Here is a 21,306-nt window from a genome sequence, read left to right on the forward strand (position 1 = left end):
TGACCGGCTTGTTGGCACCAATAAATATCTACTGTGCCCTGGTGCAGAATCACGGAGATGCAGATAAGATCTCCTGAACTTTTCTTCTCAGAATTTCTCCCTACTCCCTGCCCTTCTGTCCCCAAGGGAAAATGTCCCTATTCTCTCACAAGGCTCGTCCTATCACTTCTACTGTCTTACCCTCACCCCTCCAGCAGCTCCAGGAGTCAGCCTTATAAACACCCCCGTCATCCCATCTAACCTTCTAACCATCCCGGTTCTTCATCTGTCTGCTACTCATTCCCCAACCTGTGACTGTCTTTATAGTCCAAGGACACTGCTCTCTCGAGGTCAGTACAACCTCTCACCGCCGAACCCCCCACCCAGCCCTAAGTCGGCTCCTGCAGAGACTGGCTTTGTGAGTCATCCCCCGCTTCTTAGAACTTGCCTCCTATGTCCACGGTCGCTGTCTCTGGCCCCTCTTCCCTGCTCACACCTCATTCACTTCCTCTCCTTCCCCTACTCTCAGCCTCTGGGACCATGGGGCAAAACCCAAATGCCCATGGAGGTCAGAAAGGGCATTTAAATGAATGATGAGGTCAGCTAAGGCCTGTGTCCAACCGGAGAGCTCACGTCTCATCCAGAGGACCACGCCACTCAGGTCGGGCTGATGGCCACCCAGCGCCGCCACGTCGACCTACTGTAACGTAAAACCTGGGGTCTCAAACATGAACCACCAATTCAGAGACACACACCAGCACACTGCAGCCCAGAGGAGGAACACCTGTAGGATTAATTCAGTCAAAAAGCCTCCAGGGTTCAACCCCGGCACTGGTCCATCTCATTCTCCTAGGGATTTAACTGTCAATAGGTAAGATCCTGGTGACCAATCTCTGAGACCCCAGACAATAACTTCTAACTGCCAGTTAGACAACCTCTGTGGATATCCTGCCAACATCCCAGAGAAGGATGAAAATTAAACACATCATCCATCATCCTACCACAATTTTCCTCTTCCCCATATGAAATGCTATCTGATCTCTACCCTTCAAGTCAACCAGGACAGAAATCATGGAATTATTTATAACTCCTTCCTCCTGTCCCATCTCCAATTAGCTGTCAAGTTAAGAAACCTCTGCCCCCACAATGTCCTTCAGATCTGTCCCTTCCTTTCTACTTCCACCTCCATGATGTTCAAACTAGTTGAGACCTTTCCAATTCATCCTCATCTTGGCCTCCGGAGTCATCTTCCTAAAATCCAAGACTGACTCTGTGGCCTCCTTTCCTCTAGAAAACCCTCCCAGCCCTCAGCATTTTGCCTATACCTCTGATAAGGGTACCCTCGTAGCCCCCCTGGTTGCCTCCGTAGCTGTCCACCTTAGGAGATCAAGATCCCGAAGGGCAAAACTCCCTGAGTTCGTCCTGTGTGCACACAGTGGGCATGGACGTGAATCGGGGAAGCCACACATCACAGAGAAAGCCTGAAATGAAGCCACAGGCTGAAGAAGTTACTCTTCATCCAGGATTAGGTGTATTTCTTTTATCCTAGGCTGGAGTCAAGTATTCACCAAGGTCACTTTAGTCGTGAAGCTAGAAAAAGCAGAGCCCCACCACACCTGAAAACAGATTTTTTTTTTTTTTTAAATACTCTGCACACAAGAGTTAAGTATTATTTCTGGGGAATTCATCAACTAATCTTTGTCACTGCTACCATACAGAACTTTTTTTTAATAACGCCAGTGCAAATTGCTTTTAAGATTATTGGCAATTATAGAAAAAAAAAAAAAGAGTACATAACTGAGGCAGCCAGTACCCAAGTTTCCTCATGTTTCAGAGCTTTTCCCATTATGCAAGGCTCCTGCTCCCCCCACCCCAATCCAGAAGTGACAGGCCTCCTGTCACATTTCTAACTGAAAGGCCCATTTCCTAGAATCGTCAGAAAATGCAGTAAAAAAGGAATCATTTGAAATTAGTTTAAAATTCTAAAGAGGCTGTGCACATTCCCTTACAGCTGACAATTTCAGGTCTTGCACTGTACTCAGGATCCTCGGAAGAGTCTATGCACCTGAACTCCCAAGAATTGAGGAGTAAGTGCCTTAGTGCCTAGCAACACATTAACCACGTTTCCACCCTAGGAGATGTCTTGGTGAACACCAGCGGTCTCCGCTTTGGGGCTCAACGCACCACCTAACTGGTCTTTACTGGCCAGGAAAGCTACACACACTTCCCATTCCGCCTCCGGAGCCACCCTCTCCGAGGTCCCGGTCCCAAGTCGGTAGAGGTGAACCTTGGTGAGGTGTCCTTGGTAAGAACTTCACATCATGGCCTTGGGTTTTCAGATACCTTCTCTGGAGAGCAGGGGATCCTTCCCTCCCTGCAAGAAAGGTCCAAGGCAGGCCTGGACAGAACTGTTCTAGTATCTCTCTCTCTCTCTCTCTCTCTCTCACACACACGACAAAACCCATCCTTGAATGACTCTAAGACAGCTGTGGTGGCCACAACGAAAATTCCAGGTATATATTAAACTATCCTCCCCACACACGCAGGAAAATTAGCACACTTAATAAGGAGGTTGCTGGTGCCCACAAACTATCAGAGTTCGCGTATACCTTCCCCGCCCCTGCCCTTTTTCTAAATCTGCAAACTCTTCTCAGAAGAAGAAAAGCCCTAAAATTTATGGTTAAAATCTGAGTTAACTCAAGATAATGCTACAGCAATGCCAAGGAGATATTATTATTTTCTGTCTGAAATTTTGGTCTGCTGCCTTGCAGCCGCAGCCATCACATGACCTTAGGAAGACTCCACGCTCAAGCACTGGAGCCAACAGAGCCATTTTTCATGTCAACCATGATGAGACTGCACACATCTGCTCTGAAGGTTCTTAGACACGACAGCGAAAGGCACCTTGATGAATGTTAACAGTCATCACGGCATTTGATGATTGCAAATTTTGGTTCGTCTGCTTCCCGGGGTGATTAATGTCTAAATCTCAAGGTAAATAACAAAACAGAGACCCTCAACAATAAAACCTGTGCTGTGTCAGGAACTTGCTTCTCAAAAGCTGGGCTGTGACAAGAGACGAGACTATTCACTACTCACCGAAGGGTCAACCTGGTCATTGGTTACTCCCCGCAGAACAATTCTTAACGGGTGCTTCATAAACGGAGCCAGGCAAAGAAGACTCTCCAGGTAGTAGCCAATGCTGCGAAGGACACTACAGTCATGTTCCACGGACCCGCCATACAGGAGGCCAGGCTGGTAATACAAGGTTGTTCCTTATACCGGAGGAGGAAGAGCCACATTCAGCCAAAAAAACAAAAAACACGAAGTGTCAAAAAGGCAACAAAAGCAGGGAGTCCCAAGGGGAAAGTCTGACAAGGGCATCCAAGAAGTTCAAAATGCCATTCCTAAGAGCCCACACTTAACTTTTCCAAAAGCTGACTCATTACTGTCAAGCCCCTGTAACAATAATAAACTGTGAGTGTAATTTAATAAACAGTAATAAATTAAACCCCTCCCTAAGCATCTGAATTGCCAAAGTCGTGGCAGGGCACAGAGGAGGGATCCCAACGGGCGCTATGGGCTTCCAACAGCACACTCTGCCTGCTGGTGGAGGGCTCTGCAAATGATGTGCTGAAATCGTCACATCAGCAACCAGCTTCTTTCCAGGCCCTTGAAACGAGATTTCCCAGAAACTGCACTCATCAACAGGATTCCTAGAGAAGGCAAGTACTTCATGGCACTTAATTCCATTAATAGTAGCTCTTTTTAAATTTAATAACAACAAATAGAAAGATCTAAAATTACTGAATAGCTTTGGTGGAAACTCTATTATCTTCGTTCACTCTTTCCCATATCCGTATCATCCAAAAAGTTTCTTACTGGGTGTATGTATTAGAGGAAAAGCAAAGTAAAATATTCTAGATTTTGGGGGGAGGGCATAAATGGCTGAACATGGTATTGCTGCTGCTCAAAATCTTTTGTCAGTGTCTCCTGGCATAATTTACCAATACATTTAACATTAGAGGAAAGAGATTTACGCTCAGTCCCTCACAAGGAAAGCCACTCTTGAGAGTTTCATAAAATAAATGTAGGTTTTACCAAATTAAAAGCCAAAATCCCAATGATCACAATCAGAATCATGTTCTGATCAAAGTGGGAAAGAGTCTACATCAGTTAGTCTAAATTAAATTTTAGATTAGTCTAAAACCAATCCTTTAGGTCAAAAAGCCAAAACAAACAAAAAACAAAACAAAAAAAAAATACATAACCACTAAATTCTGCAAATCTGTTTACGCCTGCAAATTAACAGGGTGACAAATTGGTCAGATTATCAGAATTGAAGGCTTCTACGCTGGTGGGCGCAGGGCACATGAGGTGGAAGCAGAATCATGTAAATTGTCTTACTTCCCAACTTGAGCTGAAGAGAGGACTAGAAAAGAATTACGCACCCTCTGAATCACCGATAAAAACTGCTGAAAAAAAATCTCCAGCAAAACAATATTAAAAATTTTTAATTTTTTAAAAATCTCCAGCAATTTCCAAGTAAACAAGCCAAAGAGAACTCAGGGAATGACAGCTTGCTACAAGCCCCTGAGGTCTCACACCTGAAACTTGTTCTCCGTAAGGCATGGCTGAATGCAGCTACAGGCCACTGAATCTCCTGTGACACAAAAGGCCACTTATCAGGCCAAGCTGGTCTTCTTTCTTAAGAGAGCCAATGCATGAGAAAGGTCATGGTTTCCTTTGCTGAATACATGCGCAAAGGTGACAGCTCGTGGAGCCGGCCAAAGGATGTTTGCCATGGTCTCCCTGACAAGGTCGAGAAGAGTTTCTAACAGCAAACAAACAGCTAAAAAGAACCTAAATGTTTATCAGTAGGGAACAATCAAATAAATGATCATGCATCCCCACACCAGAATACTCTACTAGGTGCACTGAAATATCAAGATAGATCTGCGTATGCCTGGCAGGGAAAGTTCTCGGAGACCTCGGTGACAGCGAAAAAATGCTGGCTGCAGAACAACATGAAGAGCATGACCCCGCTGGTCTCAGAAACGGAAGCGCCGTGCAAGCAAATGCGTGGAAAGGAGACCAGGGCACACGCCCCAGACCGTGACCGCGGCGGCCCCTCGGGGAGGGGCTGGAAGAAGAAACAGGTGAAAGGATTTTCACATCTTCTGCATACGCTTGTGTGTGCTTCTTTAAAAGACAAAAATAAAATAAAATTCAGCGCGTTCAACTATCTCACAGACTTTGTTGTAAAATTTTATTGTGACAAAATAAACAATCGGACTTTGAAAACCCGCACATCAATTTTAGGTGTAAAGTACTTTTGTTGCTGAAGCAGAGGCGGTGCCTGCTTGAGCCGAAACGTTCAGCCCTCTAACTTCTCTCAGTCAAGGGTGCGCCCTTCACGCTGGCAGATCTGACACACGTCTCCAGTCAACTTCTCACAGGCAGGAAGCCAGGTCTTCCCACCCGAATATTTATCCCGTTAAGAGGCACGAGAAGTAGAGGAATGGGTCAGCAGCACATGTGGTACGGATTGCAGCATCTACTGTAATGGGAATTTCAGGAATTTCAGGAATGGGAAGAGAGAGCGCTTACCTGTTTGGTTTATTTCGATCCGAGAACCATTAGTTATTTTGTCCAACAGCCTTATGAAGCTGGCTTCAAAGTCTGCGGGGGAAAGAGAACACAGACTGGTCACCGTTTCCAGAGAAGAGGTCTCATCCGGGAACTGCAGTGGAAGGTCCGTGACCCCTGCACCACACCCGGGTTCGAGTCAGGACAGGGCCGGGACCACTGGCTGAGGAAACCGAAGCACCAGAAAAGCACCGACTGGCATATCTATGTTTAGTGGAACTATGAGAAACAATTCAGCTTTCATATTCCATGACAAACAGCAACTCTACCTGCATCTAATGGGGTATTAATTTCAGCAGCCTAACACCCATAAAGGCCTGTTCTTCTGACCTCAGGCGTGCATGCCAAACAAGGGAGAAGCAGCAGAAAAGAGGGAAGAGTTTTAAAGTCAATTTCGTATTTGTTCCCCACCTGAGAGGGCAGATGAATGTGCAGGCCACCCTCCAGTCTCCGAAGCAGTAAGCGGTCCCGGTTTCCTCCACTCAACACTGTCCCTTCTCTCCCCTCATCATGCCTCTTACTCACCTGGAGCTATCAGTTTAGTTTTTCATTTCATTACACACATACTTGAATGTACAATATTACCATCACCTTCTTTTTAATGTGTGAAAAAAAGACTGCAAAGAAAAACCACCACGTGTTAACGAATGGGTTTCTCTTCATGGTAGGACATTGTACGAATTTAACTTTCTTATTTAAATCTTGATGTACATATTTGCTTCAATTCCTTTTACGGACAGATTGTCGTCTAAGACATAAAAAGTGGGCATTACTTAAAAGGGGGGGTGGGCAGAGGGGGAAGAAATGGACTTTAAATGTGAAAAAGGAGAGGAGGTAGAATGAAGACTCAGGCAGGACAGCACTTCCTGTAAGTCCTGTGCCTTCCCATAAGTGCGTCACACACACACTCGTTCTCTCTCACTCCCTCTCTGGCGTCAACCTGTGCCCGTGAACAAGGACAGGAAGACTAACTTTTCTGCACCAAAGGCATGGCCACCACCTGGCGATTTAGGCAGTCTGCACCCCTCTATACACTAACAGAAGTTTCCAGCACAGACCCCAGCAGCCACCTGAACTGATCCAGAGGGCTAAGCAATTCCCGTCCACCTGTGCAGTTACTTATTGCTGCCCCCGCACCCCCGTCACAGTAGATGCTGCAACCCGTACCGAGAACACTGGGCTAGAAGGCAGAGAGACTCCGGCGAGCCCTGAACAGGGAACGACGGCTAATTCCAGCAGGTGTGCATCAAAGCATGCCTTACAGCCGGACATTCTCTCATTTAATCCTCAAATCCCCACGGCAGGGAGGGCTGTTCCCATTTTATAGGAGGCTGGGGCCCGAGAATGAGGACTAGCAAGTGACGAAGCCGGGGGCTGAGGGCAAGCCTGTCCTTCTCCACGGTCCACACTAACCAGGGACGCCACTTTGCCGAACTCCGTTTAATCCTGAGTCCACCACCTCCTCCAGAAAATCACGGTACCTCTTAACTGTAGGCACTGACCTACCGCAGAGTCCTGCAGACCATTTAATGGGTCCCCAATCAACATTTTTAATGAAACCAGAATAGAATAAACAATGTCAGAGTTAACTGTATGGAGTTAACTGTTGGTAAAACCTTAATGCTTTACAAATATCTGTATGCGTACTTGGTTGTGGTGTCAGGTAGCATCCCAAAGTTTGAAAATAACTCAACTACAAAATGATTTCTATGGCCTCTTTATATAGAGTTCTTAAAGTTTTTACAGTTTTATTTATTTTTGAGAGAGAGAGCGAGTGAGTATAAGCAGGGGAGGGGCAGAGAGAGAGGGAGACACAGAATCCGAAGCAGGCTCCAGGCTCTGAACTGTCAGCACAGAGCCTGACATGGGGCTCGAACCCACCAACTGCGAGATCATGACCTGAGCTGAAGTTGGACGCTCAACCAACTGAGCCACCCAGGCGCCCCTAGAATATTCTGGTTTTAAAAATCGGGCATGATCAAGACCACAGCGCCACTTTCTGCCTGTATTTTTAGCAAACGCCACGTGCTCTGCACAAAAAAAGGAAACCTTGATTTGCTCAAGTTTTTGAGGTGACTAAAGGGGATTGAGGAACAAGAATTCATGAATAAAGTCCAAGATTAAACTGCATAGCTCTTACAGATTAGGAAAGAAAAAAGAACATTAAAAAAAAAGCCTAACTTTCAATTTTTTTTTTTTTCCTTCTGCAATCCACGGGAGCACTTATGCACCAACACAGTTTAAAACGCCCAGCAGAGGGGCACAGGCAGGAACAAAATGGGCACGTAGAGAGACCTCCAGGCTGGACCATCCCCTGGTCACAGCAAATAGGTGACTCAGAAACAGTACTTCAAAGAACCAAACACAAGAGCTAGTTCCAGAATCCTGGCAGCAGCGAAGATATAGCTCCATCACGTGGTACGAGAAAGATCTCAAGTTCACCTAATAATAGTAAGACTGAAGTCCGCAGACTTCATTAAGGCAAGATGTGTAGGATTCGTTGTCCTTTCACTTCCCATACACCCTTTGTGACTCTTCCTCCTCAAGACTGCTCTTGGGGGTACAGTTTCAAGTATCTAAAAACACTGGGGAAAAACATCCAAAAATAGGCACGAGTTTACTGCACTGCTTGGGAATACGTAATTAGGCGATAAAGCTATAAAGACCATCGGCACAAATACCATAGTGGTCAGGACAGTGACTGCCAGCAGCAGCAGAGAAGGGAGTCTCTACTGGAAGATGGCTGGCCCCATAGGTCAGCAATGTTCCATTTCTTGACGCAGATGGGGTCACACAGGTGTTCACTGTATAACCTTTTAAGCACCACTTTTATGTTTTACGCATGTTATGTTACTGTAGTCAACATTTGTTAAAAATTTATATTATTAGGACCTTCAATCTCAGAATTCATTAAATACTGCCTCTGATACCTAATGCACTCCCCTCCTTAAGGGAAGTGAGCTCCTCACTTCTTTAAGGGGCCAGTAACTCTGTAAAACAGTGGCAGTCATCAGCCTGACCCACTCCTAAGAATGGCAAACTATGTCTCAAATAAGGATGTTTATTTATATCTATTTATAACATTCATATATAAATGTTAGATATAAATACATACAGGACATATATCAGAACACTCTATAGCATCAAAATTAAAGAGATTTCTTATATACTGATATAAATCATCTGCATGGTATGCTGAGTGAAAAAAAAGTAGGATGCTGATGGCCATTTGTGTGAAAGAGAACAACATACATACGTACTTGCTTATTTATGTAAAAAATAGCCCTGGAAAGAAACACAACAAACTAGTAACACTGGTAGCTTCACAGGGAAGGAAAAATAAAAAAGAGACAAAATCCCATCTTATAAACCTTTTTGTTCCCTCTGAATTTCATGCCATGCGTATATTTTTTAAAATACATAAAATTTAAGTTAAAAAATACAAATAAAGTTACCGTGACACAATTTAAATAGCCAACAAAACCACTTTCATTAAATAGCCTATGAAAGATCTTTCTAAATACTACAGTCATTATGTATAAAATATACGTATTCTATGTATAATATGTAGTAATACATTATGTGACAAATGATAAATTATATTTTAACTGAAACATATAACATCTTTCCTAAATTGTCAATATGTCCAGAAAAAAAATTACAGAACATAATAAAATATTTTGAACAGAAATATTAATTTTATCAGAATACACAGGAGTCTACCAAAAAAAAAGTTCACCATACTAACCATAGTATGAAAAAAAGGAAAAGAGAAAAAAACGAACTGAGATTTCAGATATGGAACAGATTTAGAAGCCAAAGAGTAAATGACAAAATAATCTCAAAAAGATTTTAAAAGTGGAAAATATAGCAGAAAAAAAATCAAGCTAATTCATTTTAACAAATACGACACAGGGGCACCTGGCTGGCTCAGTCAGTAGAGTATGCCACTCTTAATCTCAGGGTTGTGAGTTCAAGCCCCACACTGTGAGTTTAAGCCCCACACTGGGCATGGAGCCTGCTTTAAAAATTAATCAATTAATTAATTTAAAAAATACAACACAGACCAATAGTCTCATTCATCTGTAAGAAGAAATAAAATGTGGGGCGCCTGGGTGGCGCAGTCGGTTAAGCGTCCGACTTCAGCCAGGTCACGATCTCGCGGTCCGTGAGTTCGAGCCCCGCGTCAGGCTCTGAGCTGATGGCTCGGAGCCTGGAGCCTGTTTCCGATTCTGTGTCTCCCTCTCTCTCTGCCCCTCCCCCGTTCATGCTCTGTCTCTCTCTGTCCCAAAAATAAAATTAAAAACGTTGAAAAAAAAAATTAAAAAAAAAAAGAAATAAAATGTGAGTTAAGAAAATCAGAAATAAAAAATAATATAATTAAAAAGAAACTATAATCTCTATGGATACATGTGAAATTAATATAGCTATGTAAAAAGATGACAAACAAACAGGAAGAGAAATCTAAAACTAAGGGAAGGAGAAAATTTATCAATAAATCAAAAAGATCACTGATGAAGTTGCTGGCAAATGTTTTCCCGACATTCAAAGGAAAATAATTCTTATATTACGTATTCCAAAGAACAACAACAACAACAAAAGCAGAGAGATGGCTTCAATCACAGAACAGTTAAGAGCATCACATGCAAAATAAAAAATTACAAACTAATTTATTCTGTTCATTTTTTATGTTTTTTAATTTTTTTTTTAACATTTATTAATTTCTGGGAGTGAGAGGCAGAGTGTGAGCAGGGGAGGGGCAGAGCTGAGAGGGAGACACAGAATCCAAAGCTGGCTCCAGGCTCTGAGCTATCAGCAGAGCCCGACGCGAGGCTCAAACCCACGGACCGTGAGATCCTGATCTGAGCTGAAGTCAGATGTTTAACTGTTTGGGTGCCCCCAAACTAACTTCATTTAATGAGAACAAATGAGGGGCACCTGAATAGCTCAGTCGGTTAAGCATCTGACTTTGGCTCAGCTCATGATCTCAAGGTTTGTGGGTTGAGCCACACATCCAGCTCTGCACTGACAGTGTGGAGCCTGCTTGGGATTCTCTCTCTCTCTCTCTCTCTCTCTCTCTCTCTCTCTCTCTCTCTCTCTCTCTCTCTCTCTCTCCTTCTCTCTAGGCCCTTCCCCCACTCGTGCTCTCTCTCTCAAAATAAATAAATAAACTTTAAAAAAAAGAAGACATTATTAAATACAAGATTAAATACAAAAATGGAGGGGGGGGATCAGGTAACTAGCTTAACTACTACTAAAAAGGCATCTGTTAAAATTCAGTATCTATTTTTCAGCAAAATTCTGTTTTAAAAAGTATGAAGAATGAATTTATTTATTGTAACAGACTTTTACAGATAAAAACAGAAGCCTCTTTAGAAGTTCAAGGAGAACATCTTCATTGGCCTTGGGGTAGACCAAGATTTCTTTACAGGGCAGAGAAAGATTTATAGACTGGGCGATATTAATAGTACTTATTGCTCATCAAAAAAACCCACTAAGTGTGAAAAGACAAGTCACAGAATGGAACTAGTTATTTGCAATACTTTAACACAGAAGCCAAAAATTGTGCCATATTCATAAAATGTGATAGCACGCTATAGCAATAAAAATCAACTACTGCTGCTACAACAAAGATGAATCTTACAAACACGATACAGAACAAAGAAACCAGACATACACAAAAAATACAGACTCGGGGTGCCTGGGTGGCTCAGTCAGTTGAGCATCCAACTTCGGCTCAGATCACGATCTCACAGTTCGTGAGTTCGAGCCCCGCGTCAGGCTCTGTGCTGACAGCTCAGAGCCTGGAGCCTGCTTCAGATTCTGTGTCTCCCTCTCTGTCTCTCTGCCCCTTCCCCGCTCATGCTCTGTCTCTGTCTGTCTCTCAAAAATGAATAAACATTAAAAAAAAAATTAAAAAAAAATACAGACTCTATAAGACCACTTATATAAATTACGGTTAACATTTCAGAAATTTAATTTATGGTTCAAAAAGGCAGTTTATTACTTACACTGCAGGTGGAGAAAATGATGTGACAAAACAAGCATGAGAGGGGTCTCAGGGCTGCTGTTTTATTTCTTGGCATGGATAATGGCTATGGGAGTATATCCCCTTTGTAATAATTCACCAAGCTATATATTTATGATCTTTGCACTTTTATTAATGTGTAGTACACTTTGGTAAAAGTTCATTTTTAAAAAATAAAAACCAAGTTCAAAGAAAGAGTACCTTTAAAAAATATGAAAAACGCAAAGAAATCCAATCATCTCTCTAATCTGCTATGCTAGAAATACCATTAAATACACCTCCAAAAAAAAAAAAAAGCAGAAGTTGTCAATACAAGGAAGAAATCACAATTAAGGGAAAAGTTAGCTTACCAATTAGGCAAGAGGATTTCACATACTTTGATATGACCCCACATTTTAAGAAAGCATTGTCTTTGGCCTAGCAATTCCACATCTAGAACTCTATCCTGCAGAAATAGAAGTATGCTAGGAGATAGATACAAAAAATGTTATTGCTGTTTTATTTATAATAACAAACACTTAAGATTACTTTTTTTGTCCCATACTTTCAGGTGTTTATACAAAAACCTGTAAAAGAAAGAAAATTAACAGAGGAAAATTTAACTCTCTGATTTATACTGCTTTATGACCTTCCAAGTTTCCCATTTATACATAAATTCTTCAGTTGTAGTCCTTTTCTTTACAAACACATTGGGAGGAAAAATACAATCACGTCAATTGGTGTAGAAAAGGCATTTGACAAAATACAACACTCATTCATAATAATGATAAACTCTTAGAACAACACGAATAGAAGGGAACTGTCTCAATTTCATGGAAAGCGTCTTCAAAACAAAACAAAACATAACAACAACAAAAAAAAAAAACCCACACAGCTAACATTACACTTAGCAGCCAAACGCTGGAGGCTTTCCCCCTAAGACAGTGAACAAGGCAAGGCAGTTTGCTCTCACTGCATACTTAACATGGTGCTAGAAGTTTCAGCGAGTGCAGTAAGGAAAAGGAAATAAAGACATAAAGTTCAGAAAGATAAAACTATTCCCATTTGCAGATGGCATGGTTGTTTACACAGAAAATCCAAAAGGGGTGCCTGGGTGGCTCTGTCAGTCAAAGGTCTGACTTTTGATTTCAGCTCAGGTCATGATCTCATGGTTTGTAAGACTGAGCAGAGTTGGGCTCTGTGCTGACAGCATGGAGCCTGCCTGGGATACTCTCTCCTTCTCTCTCTGCCCCTCCCCAGCTTGCACACACACACACACTCTCTCCCTCTCAAAATAAATAAACTTAAAAAAAAAAAAAATCCCAAAGACTCTACAAAAAGACTCCCAGAACTAACAATTTCGCAAGGTTACAGGATAAAAGATACACATCTTCTGAAAAATGAACTGTATTTCTATATACTAGCATTGAATAGATGGAGACCAACACTAAAAATACCATACCATTGACAACTGCTCAAAAAAGTAAAATATTTAGGTGTAAATCTAACAAAATGTGTATAGGACTCATATACTGAAAACCACACAAGGTTCCTGTCAAAATCCTAACAAGATTCGTGTTTAGATAAGACAAGATCATTCTAAAATTTATATGGAAAGGTAAAAGAACCAGAATACCTTATAAAATCACAAAAAGTAAGAGTAAAGCTGGAGGGATCAGCCTACACAATGATAGGTACAGTAATCAAGAGTACGTGCTACTGGCCAAGGAACAGACCTATAAATCAGTGGAACCGGATTAAGGCCCCAGAAACAGAACCACACAAATGTGCCCAACTGATTTTTTTACAAAGGTACAAAAGTGATTCAATGGAAGAAAGATAGCCCTTTCAACAAATGGTGTTGGAGTAACTGGACACCCATAAAACCAAAAAACAAAAAAAAAAAAAAAAAAAAAAGGAACCTCAACCTAAGTTTTAAACCTAGTACTAAAATCAAATGTAAAACTATAAAACCTTTAGAAAACAGAACATGAAAAATCTCTGGGATCTAGAGCTAGGCAACGAGATCTTAGCTTCAACAACAAAAGCACAAGCCATAAAAGACAAATTTGACAAATTCTATTACACTAAAAGTAAAATCTTGCTCTGCAAAATACCCTGTTAAGAGAATGACAAGACTGGGGGTGCCTGGCGGGCTCAGTCGGTGGAGCGAGCACCTCCTGATGTCAGGGTCATGAGTTCAAGCCCCACACTGGGTATAGAGCCTACTTAAAAGAGAGAGAGAGAATGAAAAGACAAGCTCTAAAGTGGGATAAAATATCAGCCGTCCACATATCTGACAAAGGGCCAGAACACATAAAGAGAATTCTCAAAACTTAAGGGTCAAAACAATCCTACTAGGAAATGACGTCCAAGGAGGCAGTGAGCACAGCAAGTACTACACCTATCACCCACCCATGAAGACACCCATGAAGATGGCCAAAATAGAAACCGGGAGCCCACTGGCAGGAGGCTTCGAGGACGAGCCTGGGGAACCACGAGGCCCAGAGGCGGCATGGCGTCCCCCCCCCCCCCCATCCCAGTCCTTGGTGGAGTACCCTATCCGGCTCCTCCTGCGACGGCCACCGGTTGTGGCTGACGGCCGCCTCTCTGGACTGTGGCGCTTCTGCACTGCCTGTGCCCTGAACGGCCACCCTGCAGCTCCCGATGGCATCCCAGGTGTGCAAGGACCATGGGCTCTGTCCCCTTCCTTGTCTCTTTCCTCCTTTTCTGGGGTGGGGTGCTCCTGGGTTTTGTGATCCTCCTCTGAAACCGGGTTACACTCACTGGTGTTCCTCTTCCTTCTGAACGCCATCGGTGGCCTCTACATCAACAGCATCACCCACGCGTGGCCGCCACCCAGGAAACGGCAGCCCGCTCTCCAAATCCAAGAACATCAAGTTCTACAAGAAAGTGTGGTCAAGATGGGACTTTTCCAACATGTGACCTCTGATGGGGAAAGGGGTAGGACAATGACCTTGAAACTGCTGCCTCTCAGCCAATGACCTTTGGAGGTCATCCAGAAAGAGCCCAGCAGATTCTGCAGCTGGTCTGCAGGGCCAGAGGCAGGAGGGGGCCTCAGTGCCACCAGCTGCACAGGCTTAGCCAAGTTATCGAGATGCTGATTTTAGAAAAAGTAACACATTTTAAAACCTTTTAGGGTTTTAATAATAAAATAATAATAAAAGAAAAATAAATAATTAAAAAAGAAAAATAATAAAAAATAAAGAGTGACAATGCCAAATACTGGCAAGGGTGTACAGAACCTCAACACCCCACATTGCTGATGGGAATATAAAATGGTAAACCCACAGTGGAAAACAGTGTGGCAGTTTAAGTATGCAAACTACCACACAACCCAGCAACTACACTCCCAGGCATTTATCCCAGGCAAAGACTTATGTTCACATAAAACCCTGTACACAAATGTTTATAGCAGCCTTACTCAGAATGGCCCCCAAACTGGTAACAATCCACATGTCTTTCAACAGGTGGATGGTTAAGAAAAACTGTGGTACTTTCATACCATGGAAGACTGTTCAGCAATAAAAAGGAACAAACTTGATTTAAAAAAAACTTAAATCTCCAGAGAATCATGCTGAGTGAAAAGTCAATTGCATAAGGTTACTTACTATGATTTCACTTATATAACATTCTCTGAATGACAAAATTATAGGAATGGAGAACAGATTATCGATTGCTAAGGGTTAAGAAGTTGGTGGGGGCTACGAAAAAAGGGCAACTTGAGGAATCCTTGTGGTAATGTTCAGTGTCTTTACTCTTACCAATGTCAATTTCCTGGAAATGATACTTTACTATAGTTTTTCTAGATGTTACATATGGGGGAAACTGGCTAAAGTATAGACAAGATCTCTTGGTATTATTTATTACAACTGCATATGAATCCACAACAATCTCAAAATCAAAAGTTTAGCTTTCAGGGTGCCTGGATGACTCACACAGTTAAGCATTCAACTCTTAATTTCAGCTCAGGTCATGATCTCATGGTTTGTGGGATCAAGCCCCATGTAGGGCTCTGAGCTGACAGCTGCGAGCCTGCTTGGGATTCTCTCTCTCCTTCTCTCTCTCTCAGCCCCTGCCCCAAGCACATGCACACACACACACTCAAAATAAACATTTTTAAAAAACAAAAAATAACTAAAAACTTAGTTTAAAAAAAAAAAAAGATGGTACGCAGTTCCATCTGGAACAGCATTTTACAGCTTCCAAGCAACAGCAGATGTGAAAGAAGACCATTAGGATTCTTAGCATTTGTCTTTAAAAGATGAGTATCTCATTTGGGGCTCCCAATAATTGTCAGGTGGCAGCAAACTGTAACAGTCAACAGAGGCACAAAAGGGCAGGTTCCCGATCAACAAGACACTATTCAATCTACCATCGTTACTAAAATAAAATACAGGTGCTCCTTGTGGTATACTAAGTAATGGGTGGAGTGCCTGGGTGGCTCAGTCAGTTAAGCACCCGACTCTTGATTTCAGCTGAGGTCATGATCTCAGGTTGTGGGACTGAGACCCTCACTGGGCTCTGTGCTGACAGCACGGAGCTTGCCTGGGATTCTGTCTCCACCTCTCTCTCTGTTCCTCCCCTGCTCACATGCATGCTCTCTCAAAATAAATAAACACTCAAAAGAAAATAAATAAATGTATTTGGTCTTTGTTCCCAATTCCTGGCACAGAGCTCCTAAGACCCTTGGAAGTTCCAAAATAATAGGAGTGTCTTTTAAAATTTATTCATAAGGAGCCCCTTTGGAGGACACTTGAATTTATGCTGATGAGGTGACTTAGGATGAGGCCCATATACAGCCTCAGAATAGGACTGGTCACCAGAAAAAAAGTGATTAGAGGCTTGGAAACTTCGGCCCCACCAACTGACCCTGAGCGAAGGGGAGGCTGCCTGGAGATTAAATCCTGTAAAACTCTAGAACAAGGAGAGAACTTCCAGGCTGATGAATGAACACACATGCTGAAAGGGTGGCATACTCTGGTTCCAGAGGGACAGAACCCTTGCTTTGGGACCCTTCGGGGCCTGGCCCTATATACCTCATCTGTGTGTGTGCAGCCGTATCCTTCATAAAATCCTTTACAATAAACTGGTAAATTAGTGTTTTCCTGAGCTTTGTGAGCAAATCATCAGTAGCAAATTATCAGTCCAAGAAGGGGGTGTGGGAACCCCCGATTTATACAGCCAGTTGGTCATAAGTACAAGCGGCCTGAACGTGCGATTGGGACTTGTGATTGGCACCTCAAGTGGCAGCAGTCTGGTGGGACCGAGCCCTTACCCTGTGGGATCTGAAGTTATCTCCATGTAGACAGTGTCAGAATTGAGTTAAATCTGTAGTACACCCAGTTGTTGCTAGTTGAGAACAGGAGAACTGCTTTGTAGGGGAAAAAACCCACACATCTGGTGTTAGAAGTATTCAGAGGAGAAAAACAAGTTTCCCTTACAATTCTCCTTCCAGAAGATGCAATTTATGAACAGCCAGACTTATCCCCAAAACAGCCCATCAATTTACCAAAAGATGTTTTCCTTTCAAAGGACCTCTATGTAGCATGTTTCAGCAACACATTTGAAGGAATTCTTTTCATTAAAACTCCATTCACCCCTCCCTTTTCGGAATCTCATCTGCTTGTGCCCCATGCAGCACTCCCGTGGGTCCACGTAACTCCTCTCTCCAATATCACAGGGGAACCCAGGCTCAGTCAGGTGACTGGCTCAGGGACGGGGACCGGAGCTCAGGGACCGGGGCCGGAGCAGGCCTGCGTCCTAACTGCTAACGCAGTGCTCCTCCTGCCCAAGTCTATCCTTCTGTTATTCCCACTTAAAACGGCCATCATTCTCGCGGAATTCTTTCCATTTGGACCTCACCTTACCCACTGTGAACTCAACCTAACCCTGCATGACACAGCCCTCAGGAAATCCAGAGACAGAGGCAGTGTGGACGGCTGCTTTATAACATGACAAGGAACAGCCAAGTCCATCATGCAGTTCAAAGGGAGAACAAGCCCGGAGGGCGGGAGCTGGCTGCAGTCTCCTTCCAGCCCTGCGGTCAACCTCACCAGCTAGTGTACCTAATGCTAACTATGCCTTGGCTTTCTACCTGCAGGAAAACAGCAGCCAAAAAAAAAAAAAAAAAAAAGATTTTCTCCTAATAGGAAGAGTAGAACGAAACACAACTGTTCAAGTTTCTCAAGAGTGAAGCAAAAATTACACATATGGTTGTACAATTAATAAAAGCAATTCCAGGATCATCTTTCCTTGTGGTTCAAATTCTTCTCATTATGTACAATCCCTCTGCGTTGGAAGGAGGCACTTTTATTTAAGAGATCAGCTTGTTTGCCTGAAGTCACAGAGTGTGACCCTGTGTCTCATCCTCTTCTGAATCCCCGAGCAGCTTTCTTGGTTGACCTGCTGCTAGTCCCAACCATCGGAGACACGGGGAAAAGAAAAAAAAAGGAAAAGGCTTAATAATTAAGTCTTGTATGCCAGGGTGTGTTTCAACATCCACACTGTTGACATTTTGGGCACAAGTATTCTTCATGTGAGGAAGTCGTCTGGTGCACTGCAGGATGTTTATGGTATCCCTGGGCTCCACCCACTAGATGCCAGAAGCAGCCTCCCAGTTGTGACCACCAAAAATGTCTCCAAAAACTGCCAAATGTCCCCCTGGGAAGCAAAACTGCCCTCGTGGAAAACCACTACATTATACATAATACATACAAATACTTGGGAGCCATCACCCAAAAGGAACCCTTTAGACTGAAAAGAGAAGATAAAATCAAGGCATAATTCTCTTTAAAAGAAGACAAAGTTGAAAGTTGTGAAAAGTTCCCATATAGAAGCAGGAACGGATTTCGGACACCAGACAGCAGAACTATACTCGAGGCAGAAGTTACGTAGTAAAACCAGCTAACTAACGTTTATTCTGCCGACGTGCCAGGCACTGTTCGGGGCACTTCGAGTGTTATTTCATTTAATGTTTACAATAACCCTATGAGGTTGGTAACGCTGGCCTCGCTTTACCGATGAAAAAACCGAGGCTCGGAAATGTTAAAGAACTCGCCCAAAGTCCAAGAGCTAATATAGCAAAAGTAGAACCAGGACCCAAACCAAGGTCTGACTCAGACCAAGCTCTTAACCACCCAGCTACTACAACCGCAACACATTAAGCATTTTACCTCAACGTAATAAACAAAGAACTCTTTGACTCACAAGCTGTTCCCTTCACCGACAGTGATTCTGGCAGTCACCATCCTATCTGTCCAGACCGGCGGCAGGCACAGAAAGTGTTCCTTCGATAAGCCCCAGGGAAGCCTCTGCCCTACCTCCTCTGAGTCCCTTCACAACGCTCAGCCCTTCCTAGTTCACGTTACTCAAGCCACTCTCTCAAGCACTTCCTACTTCGAAAGCTCCTGGAGGATGGAGCAAGCAGCTTCTCATGTTTACACTCCCACGAAGCCTTGCATATGCTGGGGCTCCGTAACCTTTTCTGAAGCACTGCCCCTGAGGCAGGCCCCACACCCCCCACCCTCCAGAAGGGATGATTAAGCAAGCACCTTCAAGAGATGCAAGTTTTCTACTTAAGCCGAAGATTTTATTGGATAGGCTGAGTTGTTGCCAATTCTCAGAACCTGAGTCAGAAAGAGTCAGAAAGGGACAGATGATTGGCAACACAGCCCCCTGGCTACACCTTCAATCAAACTACCAAGGGCTTTCTCGACTATGACCATGTATCTTGTATCAGGGGCCACTTGTATCGACATCCATAAACAGGCACGTATGTGTGTGGATATGCATATGTATACACACACAGGGGTGTGTAACTATGAATGCATACATATACATTTATCTCAGTTCCCTCTTGAAGAAATTAAGCAAACATCTACAAGATTTCTCAGGACTTGGAACCAGCACAAAGAACTCTAAATCAGGAGCCTCTTTTTTTTTCCCCCTTGGTATATTAATCAGGTAAGAAAAATAAGGCTCTACGTAGTGCTCCCCATAAAACACCAGCACATCTGCCAACAAGCACTACCTCCCCCAGGTAGTGGAGTCTGGCGTCGTTCCAGGAAAAGTGCAAAGTGGCCCGGCCCTGTTGGAAGAAATGAGAGTTCGTGTGCGTGGCAGAGAAGAGAAGTTCACAAACAGAGGACCGGGACGGGGGGAGGGAAGAATCCTTTGGAACATTAAATATTAGTTTGGAGGCCACCTGTCGAAAGACAAACACTAAATTGTATCTTACAGGTACTATATTTTCCACAGAAATCCTAGGTTTCCAGGACACAGTGCTTCTATTCCTATTAAAACAAAACACACAAACAAACAAAAACTACGCCCAGTGTTCACAGAAGGAGAAGCTGGTCGTACCATATCCAGCCAATGGCAAGTTCTCTAGAGTAACCTGGAGGTAAAAGGGAGAGCTGGCTGAGAATGCCACAGAGGAAAGCAATCAAGCAATTGCTTTGCCCAAACAGACACAAAATACGGGCAAGAAATGTGGAGAATACCCAGCATAAACCATGCTTGGGGTCCCTCCTTAAACTTACTCAGGGTTTCTGAGCAGGAGACAGAAGACAATCATGTACCAACACAAACCTTTCTCATGGTCACCAGGTATGAAGGGTCTTCTGGTTCTTTCTTTGCTAACCCTCTGTCTCCGTCAATGACATGGCATTTTCCCTTTATGCGCAACCAATCACCATTCAAGAGAAGCAGAAATGTAACCCTCCAGAATAGGCATCAGACAGATGATGAAATGGGCTGGCCACATAGTACAGAAGTTGGTGCAAAATTACACACTTCGACACGACCCACAAAGCTTCCAGGACCAACCACATACCCTCTCCTTCAAGGTGCAGATAGGTTTTTCCTTCCTCCCCCCCCCCCGCCCCCCACTTCGGGGGGCTCTCTCAGTTTGGGATAACCAGACAGAAGCTTTAAAATGCATGTGTCCAGGGGACCAGTTGAAAATCGGCACCACTTAACTTGATCTGGGTTTAAAGAGGGCCTGTTTTATAATCAATCCACCGTTGTAGGGCAAAAGGGGGACTCGGAAACCTGTAGTTTAGCGCTTGTCACCAAATCTCTTACTAAAGGCAAGGCAATTAGGCCCATGACTGTTAAAAAATTTATCCCAAAGCTTCCGTCCTGCGCACATCACAGATACGGCTAAAAACAAAGAATTTTTAAAATGTCTTTAATCCACATCCACAGAGAGGTGTGAGGGCAGCCGAGAAATCATGGCGACAGGGACAGCCGATGTCCATAGGGGCAGCTGTTTCTGAGACGTGTTTTGGGACAGGACGCGGAACCAACCAGTGGTAGGTACTTTTCTCTCCAAATCTCTCTCCATCTTATAACTGCCCAATCACATTTCTGTCCAGCAAACTGCCTTTATCCTTTGAGAGGTTCTCGGCGAGGGCGAGACCAAGAGGGACCGAAGGCGGGCGAGGGGGCGATGCCCGGGATTTGTTGCAACACGTAGTGCTGGAAAACGTGTAGCTGTTTACTACCAGCGCCCCGGAGCCGCCAGCGCAGCGCGCCGCGGAGCACGCCCCTCGGGCCCGACCCCGCCTCCCCCACCCCAGCCCCGGCGCGCCCGGGTGCGGGGGCGACGCGCCACTAGCCCTCCCCGCCGCGCCCGCGGGACGCGC

General features: G+C 43.8%; 1 protein-coding gene across 6 annotated transcripts in view; it reads right to left on the minus strand.

Moving 5' to 3' along the window:
* Nucleotides 1–21,306, minus strand: part of RCL1 (RNA terminal phosphate cyclase like 1) — a 97,751-nt gene that overhangs the window by 35,906 nt on the left and 40,539 nt on the right. For 5 of the 6 annotated variants that reach the window (XM_086684892.1, XM_086684888.1, XM_086684890.1 and 2 more), the window contains 2 exons: nt 5,590–5,661; nt 3,079–3,254 (listed from right to left, as the gene is read on the minus strand). In XM_086684892.1, the coding sequence (XP_086541018.1) occupies nt 3,079–3,138 (60 nt within the window). In that variant the 5' untranslated portion in view covers nt 3,139–3,254; nt 5,590–5,661. Of the gene's footprint in view, nt 1–3,078; nt 3,255–5,589; nt 5,662–18,865; nt 19,131–21,306 lie in introns of those variants that run through there. The other variant, XM_086684893.1, reaches the window with a different exon arrangement.

Source organism: Puma concolor, chromosome D4, assembly GCF_028749965.1.
Source record: "Puma concolor isolate L17-30 chromosome D4, mPumCon1.1.hap2, whole genome shotgun sequence".
NCBI classification, from domain to species: domain Eukaryota; kingdom Metazoa; phylum Chordata; class Mammalia; order Carnivora; family Felidae; genus Puma; species Puma concolor.